Raw genomic sequence first — 14,473 nt, forward strand, 5'->3', positions numbered from 1 at the left:
ATTGATAGAATACCATCACATCATTATAGTTTACTATTCCATTATTATTTCTTTGAACGCTGTCATAGAATTGTTCCTCCATATTTTTAATGATGTTTTTCTGTACACTTATCGCTGCTAGGTCTATAACGCTGCATATTATTTTGGACCACATGGCAAGCAACTAATTTATTCCTTCATTATCGGCATCCTTTAATGAGCTAATAATTTAGTTGCCATCTTCTCCAATTTCCACTAACTCAGTAATTTGTTAATGGTCTTTACTTTGACATATCTCCTGCAATTTTTGACGACTTGTTCTTATCATGTGGCTCTGTATTCTTCTTCATATGTATAAGGAATGTACTTGTTCGATATATATATGTTTGATAGCTTGTCATCTTCCCATTCTCTGACTTCAATTGCTGCGTTGGCATATTCTATTTTTGTCCACACTTTAGCATAATCGTCTTTCTTTGATATGTGAAGGCTTTTCAATAAACTCCAGTGGCATATAATCTTCCTGCAGCATATGAAATATAATTTCTTCGTTAATCTTCAGGTATTGCAGCTGTATTTAAAAATATGTTTCTTATAAAAGTTCGGCTTTATTTCTTGAGTCTTTATCGTGGTGGCTCTTCTAGATCAAGTCTGCGATCGTGAACTTCTCTACTTCCCACCAACCGAGTTTCCTACCTTCCCGCAACCAAATTGTTTATGTTAGGATTGTAAATAATTTTGTAATTCATGAAACCTCTGACTACACCCAATAGGATGACAAGGTCAATGCTTTGATACCATTGTAATGTCCCCAGTTCCTCCAGTTAGAAGCTAAGGACATTATTCTTAAAACTTTGATAGTATTCCTTATTTTCAGAGTTTGCCTATCCTTTTTCCTATCATATATTCTGATGCCCTTCCTTTAAATTTATTCTTTATTATACACCCACTCCATATTGATCTCAAAAGACATGACTGATCAGGATCAATTAGTTTACTAATAATTACATTTATAATTTTGATTATATTAACCATTGATTAATAAGATATTATGTTTATTTAATATTATCTTATATCACCTTTTTAATTATATTTTATTATAATCATCTGTATTATAATATTCTTTTTGATATTATTATAATATTATCATAATATACTTAATAATACTATTATAATACTATAATAATATTATTATGTTTTCTTGTTAATTATTCCTTCTTGGCTACTATCATATTATAATATTATTATCAACATAATTATTATAATATTATGTTCTTTTTTAAAATTTATTATTTCTTTAACTCATTATATCATTGAATTTTATTAGAAAAATAGGGGACATGACAACTGGCTTTTAACATAATTATTGAATTGTAACCTTAAGATTCTTGCCCTTTTAATAATGAAATTTCAGTTTCTACAAATTCTGATTATGCATAGCAAAAAGCTTTGAAAGAAATAACAGATTGCTCAGAAATGCATAGTGTTGTATGTAACATTTTATTAACTTGTTTACACAACCAAAACCAAATAGAATGAACCTGATTTTGAGAGGCAATTCGATATGCTGAAACAAGTGCGTATGTCTAAGATCGAATTCCCAATTTGAATGCCACAAAAGTGCAGATCGATATCCCTCCAAATGTCGCAGGCAGTGTACAATCATAATCACCTGCCCAAACCGTAGACTGGGCTGCAGGCCAAACACATCTACAGCCAATGTCCCTCTCTACATGTGTATCCCAAACGCAAATACCAAGAACGCTGCCAACAGTCTGATGCCAATGCAGATTGCAGCCAGTGAGGGTATGACACCCAGCTGATTGCAGGATGTAGGTTGTATAAATAGGATGTAGACAATATAGATCGCGCACTCTGAATTAATCCTCTTTGTCACCTCACAAATCCGGCAGCAAACCAAGGTTCAGCTTGATATCTAGTAGATAGAATCTCAGATGCAGCCCAAATGATAAACGGAAGTCACCCAAAACCCTCAATCAATTATCAATTCAACTAGTAGATTGTACATATTACCACCAATTTCCTTCAGAATGTCAATCCCTATAGCCACAGTGATCACAAGTGGAGAAATACAACAAATCCACTATACTTCAGCAGTGGAAAAACACTTCTCAGCTATAGTGATGAACAATAGAGAAGTTAGGAAATCTTAGCTATACCTCAGCAGCTAAATTGCACGTGCAATTATAAGAATTTCCAACCTTTATACATCAGCAAGGGCATACAGTTAAGAACCCAGGAAAAAGCCACAAAGCCACAAAATCAAATATATAATCAAGTGTGCCTTTCCCAATGAAATGAGCTTTCATTTATAAGCTTTCATTGGCAAAAGTTTCCATAAAACTCCACTTCAGAAATCGTGGAAGTTTCCCAAAAGAACTCAACACTAGAAACTTTCCAACTTGCTTTTTAGAAATATCTCTTAAAGTCATTATTATAAGTTAGGAAATCTTAGCTATACCTCAACAGCTAAATTGCACGTGCAATTATAAGAATTTTCAACCCTTATACATCAGCAAGGGCATATAGTTAAGAACTCAGGAAAAAGCCACAAAGTCACAAAATCAAATGTATAATCAAGTGTGCCTTTCCCAATGAAATGAGCTTTCATTTATAAGCTTTCATTGGCAAAAGTTTCCATAAAACTCCACTTCAGAAATCGTGGAAGTTTCCCAAAAGAACTCAACACTAGAAACTTTCCAACTTGCTTTTTAGAAATATCTCTTAAAGTCATTATTATAATAATATAAACATTATTATAATAATGCAACTCAATGAATAATAAATAAATAAGAGCTCATGCAATTATTAACCAGATTAACTGCAGGTGACGACCAACTACCAAGCCACCCACTGCACTGTCGAAAATAACAACTACTAAAAATAGTAAATCCACAAATAAAACCCCCAAAACACCCTGTCAGCTCACGAGGGTCGTTATGATGAGCTAACTCTATCAACCACACAGACTGGCCAAAAACGGGGACATTACAAAAATGGAACTCATAACATCCATGAATCTGTTCTTTTAATTAAATTATCTAACTAACAAACATTGAGAATTTGGAAATGATTTTATTATGCCTTCAAACTAGCTAACATAAACTGATATTACAAAATAGAGAACCTAGTTTATTTTCAAGACAATGATTGTAGTTCTCAGACCATGTTTGCAACTCCCAGATGTAAATTGCAAGCTTGAAATCTGGGTCTGTAGTCTCTAACTGTAGTCTGTAGTCTCTAACTGTAGCCCCACCATGAATGCACTCTGTCCACCACTTACAAAGGTTGTCCAAGATTCAAACACAAGGACAGTAATACTGTTAGCAGCCCCTTTATATGTGCATGGGCCTTGTGATTAATCACAACTCCTCTAATTATCAACACTAGCCTCCAATACTAATATGACAGTGCTAGAAAATAGACGCAGCCTTGAATATGAATTCCCGACCCTTCACTGATGACATCTTAGTCCTGGTAATGATTGCAATCATCTATGATGCCCAAAATGTGACCACCTTCAATTGCATGTCAATAACAAACTTTAACAAATTCTTCTCACAAATCAACACAATAAACTCTAGCAATGCAGATCTCCTTAGCTATAGTTAATACAATAGGAGGAATGACAAATCGTATACCTCAACACAATTCGCAAGCAATCTCAAAATAATTATCAGAATTGAATCTACAATACTTCAACTGTAAATCCCAAACAGTTATATTTCAGCAAGGGCACAAAAAATTATAACTTCAAAAAAACGTCACAAAGAGGACAAAGCAAAATAAGATAATCAAATGATTGGATGCTTTTCTCATCAAATGAGCTCATATTTTTAATCACCAAATGACACAAGTTTCCCAAATGAACTCCACTTAAGAAACTTCCTCAACACAATATTAAAATATAATAAAGTGCTACATTTATTAATTGCTTTTGGCTCCCAAAAATGACCTTTTCCACCATAACATAATATGACACACAAGGTCACTGTTTCTTATGCCCACGATTTAAAACTTTTAAACCTAGTTCCAACAAGCAATGATACCGAGGTGACCAACATACAACACCAACAAAAATAACAACCTCAACATATTTAGATCAATAATAATAATTCACCTATCTTGCAAAAATAATTGAAGAAGCATCAGAATAATAACACCAAAGTGATCCTAATGAAGAAAGATGATGAATGAACTTGGCAGGGTGACTTACTATAAATAGATTCTTCTTCCAAGATTCTTGGAGCCCAAATTAGAAGCCCGAAATAAAAACAGAGAGCATCACTCAAATCCTCTTACTCAACTAAGCTCATCGGAGTTAACAACTGACTTACTATAAATAGCAAGTCCCTCAAAATGGATCCAAAACTCACCATAGGCCACCAGAAAGCCTAATAACTCCATAACTAAGATCCTCAAATTCCATTGTCAGCTCATGAGGGCTGCGATGATGAATTGACCAAGTCAACTGTTGTAACTTGCTAAAAATGGGGGCGTTACAAAAGACTCATGTTTGAAGAAATCCTCCCAAATCCTTGATAATTTCGAATTTAGGAAATCTCTCCAAAATTGTAGCTAGGCAAAAATCTTCTCACTAAAACTCAGTCCTACATGAATTTTAGACAAATGGCTGAGGGTGAGAATTTTTTTTTCCTTGAGAATAGCACTTCTATGACTGGTACAACTTTGCAAAAGGCAGGTCCTTCATGCCATTAAAAGTTGAGTTGCAATAGAGGAGAAAAATGGCAACGTAGGAAGTGAAACATGATTTTACATAAAGAAAACAAGCTGTAATGTCATCATTTTTACGTGGACGAGCTTCTGCAATAATGTTGCAAACTAAAATTTGTTCTTCCTCATAAAAACTGAATGCTTATGCCCTAGACAGACTTCTGCAAACATAATGCAAGTTTGAATATGCTCTTCCCTTATAAAACCATGATAATGAGCTAAATGGACTTTTCCACCCACGATGCAAATGCTAAATGCTGAAGAAGACAATGACGGGTTTTATAAGGCATAATACATATGCAAATCGCAAAGTCTACAACATTTTACAAGGATATATAATCACAATGGGCTTCCTTAAGCACAAATCACTCGTCAAAGCCAATAATGGGCTTTTAGACACAAAATGCAAGTCTCAATGCCTTTTCTATATCGATGACGTGCTTTTGATAGCCAAAAACATGTCGTTTTACCTTCTCATAACCCAACATGTGCTTTAGCAAGGATCTCACAAGTCTTTTAAAAAAAAAATGCATTTCTTGAGATGTAAAACATAACTAAAACAATGCCATTGTTCTTTATGACTACTGATGGGCTTTTTTGTTGCATTTGCAAATCAAACATTATACCTCCAAGTAGTAACCCAATTTAGAAAAAGGCATTACAAATATGGAGTAATTGTATTTAAAACGTGCATTCATAGGACTTTGGAAGTATACACGGTTTTTTTAATGGAATGCATATAAGATAAAACTTATAAATCTCCTTGCAGTCCCTTATAAAAACGATGTCATTGGTGGAGTTTAACTAAGCTCTTACAAATATTTCAAAAAGAAAAATATGGAAAGAGACTTAAAAAGAGTACCAATTGATAAAAACTCATCAAAGATCGCATATTCCCTTGCAAATATGTATAAGTGGAGTTTTAATTCCATTTTGCAAGAAAATAATACCCAATATGTTATGCGATGACTGACTAAAAGCCCAACATTGCAAGAGTTTTAACAAGAAATGAAGGCATGCAGTTAGGCTTAACAAGTCCACCTGCAGTATACTTAATCCCTTAATATCTCTTGAGATATAGGTCCGATTGAGGCCTAAGATAGCTCCAAATGAGGGGAATTAAAAATGCAATCCATCTAAGATGAAAAAAACTGAAAGAAAACCACACAATCAAGAAAAATTAAAAAGAGACTCAAAGGTTACCAAAAATCAAGCATTTGCAGTGAGGGAAGAAAAATCCGTTATAGAAAGAAAGATGAAGAAAAGATTGACGGAAACCTTCAAAAACAATGTTCGAAAGATATGAAACTTGAGAGAATACAATGGATAACTGATTTCCTTCATACAATGTCATTTAGAACAACAAAACGTAGAAAAAAAACCTACAAATTCATGAGAAAATTATGTCAGGTTTTTCAATTTTGTGAATTCAAAATTGAGGACAACAAGATAGAGTGAGTTTGGCTTTCCCAAATTGTTCTAGTGATCTTAAACCTTGATGTACACATTAATATGCAGAGAAACTCGTGATGCAGGTTAATCCAAACTCATCACCTTTTATTTTTAATATAATGTGGGCCCACAGATGCCTGAATTATCCTTGAGTCCCTCTGTCTATGTTCTCCTGTTCTTGCATCTATTCTTTGCATCTCTGCCTTATTCAGTTCCATTTTACAGAGTTGAAATTGTATCTTGGGTTCTTTGATTGTCACATGAATTGAGAAAATAAACCATAAATAAACCATCTCTATTAATTGATCATGATAATTTTCCAGATTCTAATTTGGATCTTATTGGCATCTTTAGTTGGACACCGAAGTTGACATTTTGGGCTCATATACTGCTCTTTTGTTGATTCTTATAGAGCAAGTTTTTTGTGAGCATCAAATAATGCAGGCTTCTATATAAATTCTCAATTTATCTATACTGCATTGTAATCATTACAATGTTTACTGTTTTCAGAGTCTAAATTTTTGAATTTACAACCTCTGAGTATGGTTAGATGTTTTGTTCTGGCAACTTCCTGTCTCTTTCTCTATCTTCTTTACAGCTATAGGCAATTGTAAAGATCATTATTATAATAAAATGTTGCTCATTTCTGTGGGAGTTTATTTTTGTAATTGCACATAATACTAGTTATTACCATTGAAGTTTACTGCTTAGCACGCATATTCTGATTGACATGCATCTGACTACAATTATGCTATATATTGTCTTGAGAGAATTTGTTGTAATATATATTCCACTTGTGCAGATAAAGAGAGAAATTTCTGTCATGAATCTGATCAAGCATCCAAATGTTGTACAGTTGCATGAGGTGAGTTTTTTCAGTATTGAATTTAGGAATTTTGTTATTAATTGATGATAAGTGCTGATATTGGTTGCTGGATTCTAAATTTATGCTATTTAAAAATGACAAATCTTGACCTTTTGAAATTGAACAGTTTTTTGTCTTCGTTTGCATTTCATGAGATCTTACATGTTAAGGTTAAATACACATACAAGCATATTACTTTATGACATACATAGTAAGTTTATTAAGTTGGCAATTTAGTAGCACATGTTTATCAGGGCTACTTATTGCAGCAAAGTCATATGAATGTTAACAATGTTGATCTTCTGGTTTTCAGGTCATGGCTAGTAAAAAGAGGATCTATATTGTTCTTGAGTTTATAATGGGAGGTGACCTTTATAATAAAATTGTAAGAAGCAGAAGAGAACATTACAAAATAATGATATATATATTTCTGTTCCATCGTTTAATCAACAATAGATAATTTTGCAGTTCTTTTGGCTCAGGTCAGCCCACTTGTAATTTATACGCACAGTTTCACAATTTTCTTTGTAAATGGTAATGCATCAATTACTTTATCGGCTTGGGCTCTTTCATGATGTACTTATTTTACTTATTTTAAAATTAGGCTCGAGATGGAAGATTAAGAGAAAATGAAGCAAGAAAGTACTTCCAACAACTTATCACTGCTGTGGATTACTGCCATAGTAGGGGTGTGGCACATAGAGATTTGAAGGTAAGTACAACTGGAGAATGAATTAATCTTTTGTTACTCCCATTATTTTTTTCCTATTGGATCCATTCTATAAGTATTTTGCTTGAATCTCTATTCCAATGATCCATAACATACTTTGGAAACACACTATGATATGAATTTTTCTAATGACATATGCTAACTTTGGATCCTGTAGCCAGACAATCTGCTTCTTGATTCATATGGAAATATTAAAGTTTCTGACTTTGGTTTAAGCGCACTGCCTCAACAAGTTAGGGTGAGCATTTTGTGAGAATTTAGTTAGATTTTATTGAATTTATGTTTCATCATATTGGTCTTTACTTTGAAGTTTCAAGATTTATAAGGTGACAAACAATTTCAATTATTAATGTGAATTACGAATTGGTGATGTCTAGGACTTAACTATTTTGTATTTTGTAAAATAACAAATTTTTTGTTTGCTGGTTCAATCAGTGAATCTGCACTGGCATCGATATTTCTTATGGTAAAATTTTTTTTCTCAACAAGAATTATGAATTTTAGTGTTGATATTGAATTATTTTGGAAAGCACATGCAATGACCCTCTCTATAAAGGCCACAAAAACCCTCAAACTGAACTTAGGAATTTTGTCAAACACTTGGCGTGTAACAGTAACAATATTCAAAATATGGTAATTTCAGATTTGATACTTTCAGAATATAATCACAGAATTACAATATATATAAAGCCATTGAACTATATTTCAATTACAATGCCATAAATTCTGAAATTATTTTATTACCAATTCTGGTCTGATTATTACAATGACTGTATGACAGCAAATTTACCCAAAAATTGACATATATTTCAGAATGCAAGAACCTGGTTTGAAGAACTATGGAAGAACACCATGTTTTGCTGCAGATCGTTGATGAAGACCTCCAACCGCACCCCCAAACTATCCTCAATTTGCTGCTGCTGCCCAAACTAGCAGGGCCGTACCAGGCCGTACCTGTACGGCTGCTGAAATAAAATAATATTAGGGTTTTGGGACCCCCCAAATGCAAGGAAAATGGGCGCCTAGGGTTAGGTAGTAACCTTGTAAAACCATAAAAAATAACTCCAAGGGGTTGAGGAGATATGAGCAATTATGTGGTTCCGAACCCTGCTTTGCCAATTCTGAAAATGCACTTATTCTGTCTTCAAACTCTTGTCAAATGCTTCTCCAACGATAGGGAAAATCTGAAATCCTTATTCCAACCAAAAACAAACCCTAACAACGAATTCTCAATAAGCTCCAATGAGATGGCTGAATACCAACTCCAATTATGCAACAATTCAGGTGATATTTCACACCCTCAAAGTCGCCAATCCAAGGGAGTGATTCGTTCCCAAAGATCGAATAATTTGCAGATCCAAAGTCCACAAATGTCTTCACAATGAAGAAGTAGAAGAATTCTCCAATCCAAGCATGTCCAAATGAGAGGCCCAGCCCTCTATTTATTCACTTTTCTAAGAAGTTGCTAGAACTTCTAGAAACATCCTTTATAAATTCTCATTGTAATGCACTTTTTATAATAAAGTAATTTTATAAAATAAAAAGTGCAACTCAAATTAAAATTATAACATGTGGGCCCCAATATCACATAATGATAAAATATAACCTCTTAACACTTCTTCAAGAGCAAGATATGACTATCTGATCCGCAGAATTGACTCTCTTTCCACACCATTTGCCTATGAGAGTCTGGAATAGGCAAATCCATGATCAATGCCATGTCGAACTAAAGAGGGGACATTACAGCACAAATTTACTGTGTATGGTGGTTTGTTATTTCGAACTTTCTAATATTTTAACAAGAGTTTGACTGACGTTGATAAAAAAGATTCTAAAATTATTTTTGGTTTAAAAAACTAAATAGTTACAAACTTATAAGTTATCATAGTTAACAGTATCAACATATGAAGAGTATTGTACCTTTTTCTGATGCCCATAAATTTAGCACTGTAACTCATTAAAACAATAAGTAAATGACTTGCGAGATATAGTGCATAAAAAAAATTCAAGTCATCATTGGTACAATTGCAGGTTATTTCTTTGAAGATTGTGATATATTTTGTAGTTGAAGTCTGCGATTCAAATGGTCATAAGTGGAATAGCTAAGTGAAACACCCCTTGCCAAACTGTCAATAATAACCATGTATGTTAGGATTTCTCTAAGCGAAGTAAATGTCTTTGGTTCTGGCTGCCTAAAGCTTGAATTGGTCCACTTCGAGTCAATCACCAGAACTTGTGTCACAAATATAGAAGATTGTGTGCAGCAAAAACATTCGTGCTTTATTTTTTATCCAGAAAAACTATAAATCGTCATGCCTTTTAGAAAAATATAAAAGTGGGATAAGTTCTCTTACAAAACCCTTTTATAAACCAAGAAGTTATCATGAGACATAAAACAAGCTTCATGAGATAAGGATGAAATGCAATAATGAACAATTGCTTGTGCTTTTGTGAGATGAAAAACCATAATAGAATACCCAGTGTTCAAGGTGCATTATAAATGCCATTTTTGAAAGTAAAGTATACGTAAGTGAGTAGCTTTCTACTTAATCTTGAGAGAAAGTGCTAAATAAGCTATTAGATTTGACAATTTCATAAAGATTTACACAAACACACCGTTAGATAAAATTGTCATTGATGTTAAAAAGTGTGGAGACACCTCATAGTACAAATTGAGTGTAACATTTTGATTATCATTGATAGATTGATGTTTAATTGGCAGTCTTGAGCTTTATATATGTTGTCCCCAATTTTGACATCACAAAATTGAGGCAACCTTCCACAATTTTCTCATGGATTCATAGGTGTATCCTTTGAGTTTTCAGTGCTTTGAATGATGTGTGATAAGGCAATTCATTATTTTTGAATTGTCCTAAATTTCATGCTTTTATATGTACTCTTTTTGAAGGTTTTCGTCAAGTTGATCACCTTATTGCTTGGTAGAATGAGTTTTTCTTCTTTGATTGTAGGTACTTGATTTTTGACAACCTTTTAAGACTTTTCTTTGTTTTTCTGGGTTTTGCGTTTTGTTTTTGCCCTAGGATTGTATAATTTATTATTCCACTCATTTCAAGCTATCTTAGGTCTCAATTCAACTTGTGTGGCAAAAGTTACAAAGGAATTAAGCTTCTGTAAGTGGTACTTTTCTACCTCATTGCATATCCTTGTTCTTTAATTAATTTTTTTTGTTCTGTGGGTTTTTTATTGGCAATTGCATGGCATAAAAGGTGTCATTTATACCCAAGATGGATTTATAGCCCCATTTTAAATTTTCACATGTTTTGGATGAGATTTGAACATAGTTTTAATGAATTTCTCATGTAAAGGTGGACTTTTTAAGTCCCATTACATATCTCTACATTAAAACTATAAATTACATGTAAATTTAAATACATTTGTGGGGTTTTTGATTGAGATTGCATAAACATATGCTTTACTTGCGAACGTGCAAGTTGATTCTTAAACTCCACTTTTAATGTTTTCAATTCATGAGTCCTTGGTGGCGATTTTCATAACAGAGCTAGGCGGCAATTTTGGAGGTATTTACATATGTTTTAAAGACCAAATAAAATATGCAAGTGCATACACAAAACACGTTATAATTTCAAAGCATACGTAAAGTGCTTCCAAAAATCATGTTTTTAAATGTATATGCCTATGTTTTGCATTGAGACCCTTGGGCAGAGATTTCTAATGAGTTTGAATGTGTTTTAATTTATTAAACCATATGCATTTTTCGTTTTTAAAACCCGTTATGAGTGTTGAGCATGTAAATGTTAATAGAAAACACGTTTCCAAGTTGTTATAGTTGTGTTTTGTTAAGAATATTAGCTTCATGAAAATTGAAGCAAAATATTATATATATATATTTTATATATCTGATGATAAATCAATATGTTAAAATCTGATTATATATATATATATATATATATATATATATATATATTCCTGAATGCCGATCAAGCAATGTCGGTCTGATCAAATTACATTACTAGTATTAGACTCTAAATATGAACCGATGCTATGATCAGACGCAAGCCTTAGTTAAGGCTGAGTTTATGTTATGTAATCATAGCACTTGATCGGTGCCTCTTAAAGGATATTAGTTATGTTCTGATGTATGGTTATGTAGGGTGTAAACATATTTCAATACATATATATTATATGCATTTGTGAATTCTGAAATATAGTTAATAACAGGGCATTACTATCTTCAGATCTGCATAGTCAAATTCAGATTTTCATATTCTATATCTACTTGAGTTTAATCAGTACAAAGACATTGAAAGGAAAATCTGTTCTTATCCATAAAATTCAGAATTAAATTGAAGATTGCTCAAGATACTTATGTTGAAATAACTTAAAATCGTTTCTGCAAGTGTACTTTTCATTGCCATTGTAATTGATGATTTCCAAATGCAGATTTGGATCTCATATATGTATAATATGAGAGGAGGAGACATGTCTCTTCAAGAGATATGAAGAGACATGTCTCTATAGTTAATCACCATTTAGTTTATAAATAACTATATGCGTATCTCATCTTATATATATAATATTAATATATTAACCATATATGTAATATAATATAATATTATTATATTATTATATAATAATATATAATGCATAATATATATAATACATATTATATTACATATATCATATATATTATATATATAAGATATATTATGCATAATATATAATATATATTATATTACATATATAATATATATTATATATATAAGAATCACCAATAACAATTTATCTGAAAAATATAAACACAAATTAATATATCAAATAATCAATGTTCTACTTTTATTGATGCTAAAACATTAACACTCCTTCTTTAGCAAGGGAAAAATAAAAAATCATTAGATTAGAATCAAAATCATTATGTAATCAACACAATGTGTATTAAAATCTCTTAGCAACATAAAGTATTTCCTATGATCTCTACTTGCACTTAAGCAATGTCTAGAGATGTCCATGACAAATTTGCAGTTCATGATCTCTACTTGCACTTAAGCAATGTCTAGAGATGTTCATGACACACTCATGATCTCTACTTGCACTTAACCAATGTGTAGAGATGCCCATAACACATTCATGATCTCTACTTGCACTTAAGCAATGTCTAGAGATGTCCATGCCTAGAGATGTTCATGATACACATATGATCTCTACTTGCACTTAAGCAATGTCTAGAGATGCCCATAACACACTCGTGATCTCTACTTGCACTTAAGCAATGTCTAGAGATGTTCATGATGACATAATAGATTTGTTATCCATGATCTCTAATTGTCCGAAAACAATATCTAGAGATGTCCATGATAACAGGACTATCATTTGTAAGATCGTCACCTTACAAAGATTACCTTTTGTTAGTTATCATGGTGTCCGCAGATTCTGGCCCAAAGAACCATGATAACAGGCATATCATATGTAAGATCGTCACCTTACAATGATTACCTTTTGTTTATATATGCCAATAAAAGATTGTCACTTTTCATTACATATCTGAAACAACAATTATATAATCAGATATAGATTGAAATCAACATATCAATTTTTACCTTTGAAATATTTCAATTTAACATTTCCCTTTAGAAATTCTCTTCATAGAGAAGATATCATCCATAAGGGATTGCATCTCAAAATTTCTCCCTCTAAATATAAATCTTGGGATGTCAGGTCCTCTTGTTACTTCCTAAAAAAAATCTCTTATCCCAAGGATGCTTGACAAACTCATCACTCCCTCATGATATACGTAGGAGTAGGCCCATCAACATCATGCAGTCACCCACATGGATTTCTAGACTCCCTCTGAGTATCAATCTTCCAATCTCCAACATTGCCTTTGAAGAAGTGTCACACTCCCTCTCAATGTAGAAGAATCTCATAATCTCAATCATCAAAGATACTTGCATCAAGAGCCACACTTTATCCATCTTGATCATTAGGGTCTTTGCAACTACTATCATTAGATTTAGTCTGCCCAATTTTTGATAGTATGTGTAAAGTACCAACTTTCTTTTTCTGTAAGCACATCCTCAGACATAAAGGAAAAGATCAAGGCAGATAACCCTTATAGTATGTATAGAATTACAAATAAATGAATAGATAAATATAAAAGATACAAGTACTTATCTACGCATGAGGGTCATGGAATATCTCCTTTTCTAAGGATGGTTCAAATGGGAATGAAACATTGCCTATTATTCCCCCCCTCAATGTAAAATTCCTACTCTTATATCGTTGAACACTTTTATATCACAACAAATTTTACAACTTCTTTCTAAGTCTCAACTTGCTCTTTTTCATTCATTGAAGCTCCAAACATTCATTAAGCTTAATAGTAGAAACTAACACAACCTCATCCACAATATGCCGATATCTTGATTGAGTATGATTGTGCCACTTGAATGACTCTTCAACTCATACGTCAAGTTTCGTTAATCAAAGAGAGATTTATAGATAGTTTAATTTGAAATCACCACTTTCATATGATGTACATAAAGGGTAGACCCATTAAGATCACATAGTTGCATGAATTATGGTCCTCTTAACTATTACAATTTTATCGATCATTGAAGATTCTATCACAACATGGTTTACTCCCTCTGGATCAATATGATCGAGATCACCTAAGATTGACTAAATCATATTCTCTATCTTCTCCCTCTGAATCT

General features: G+C 32.6%; 1 protein-coding gene across 6 annotated transcripts in view; it reads left to right on the top strand.

Annotated features, from left to right (window-relative positions):
• The window catches only part of LOC149564020 (CBL-interacting protein kinase 23-like), a 155,089-nt gene that overhangs the window by 45,417 nt on the left and 95,199 nt on the right, over window positions 1–14,473 (top strand). For all 6 annotated transcript variants that reach the window (XM_089827123.1, XM_089827124.1, XM_089827126.1 and 3 more), the window contains exons 2-5: window positions 6,989–7,051; window positions 7,365–7,436; window positions 7,656–7,763; window positions 7,939–8,019. In XM_089827123.1, the coding sequence (XP_089683249.1) occupies window positions 6,989–7,051; window positions 7,365–7,436; window positions 7,656–7,763; window positions 7,939–8,019 (324 nt within the window). The remainder of the gene's footprint in view (window positions 1–6,988; window positions 7,052–7,364; window positions 7,437–7,655; window positions 7,764–7,938; window positions 8,020–14,473) is intronic.

The sequence above is a fragment of the Cupressus sempervirens genome, chromosome 4 (genome assembly GCF_028749045.1).
Source record: "Cupressus sempervirens isolate cs-2001-9-10 chromosome 4, ASM2874904v1, whole genome shotgun sequence".
NCBI lineage: Eukaryota > Viridiplantae > Streptophyta > Pinopsida > Cupressales > Cupressaceae > Cupressus > Cupressus sempervirens.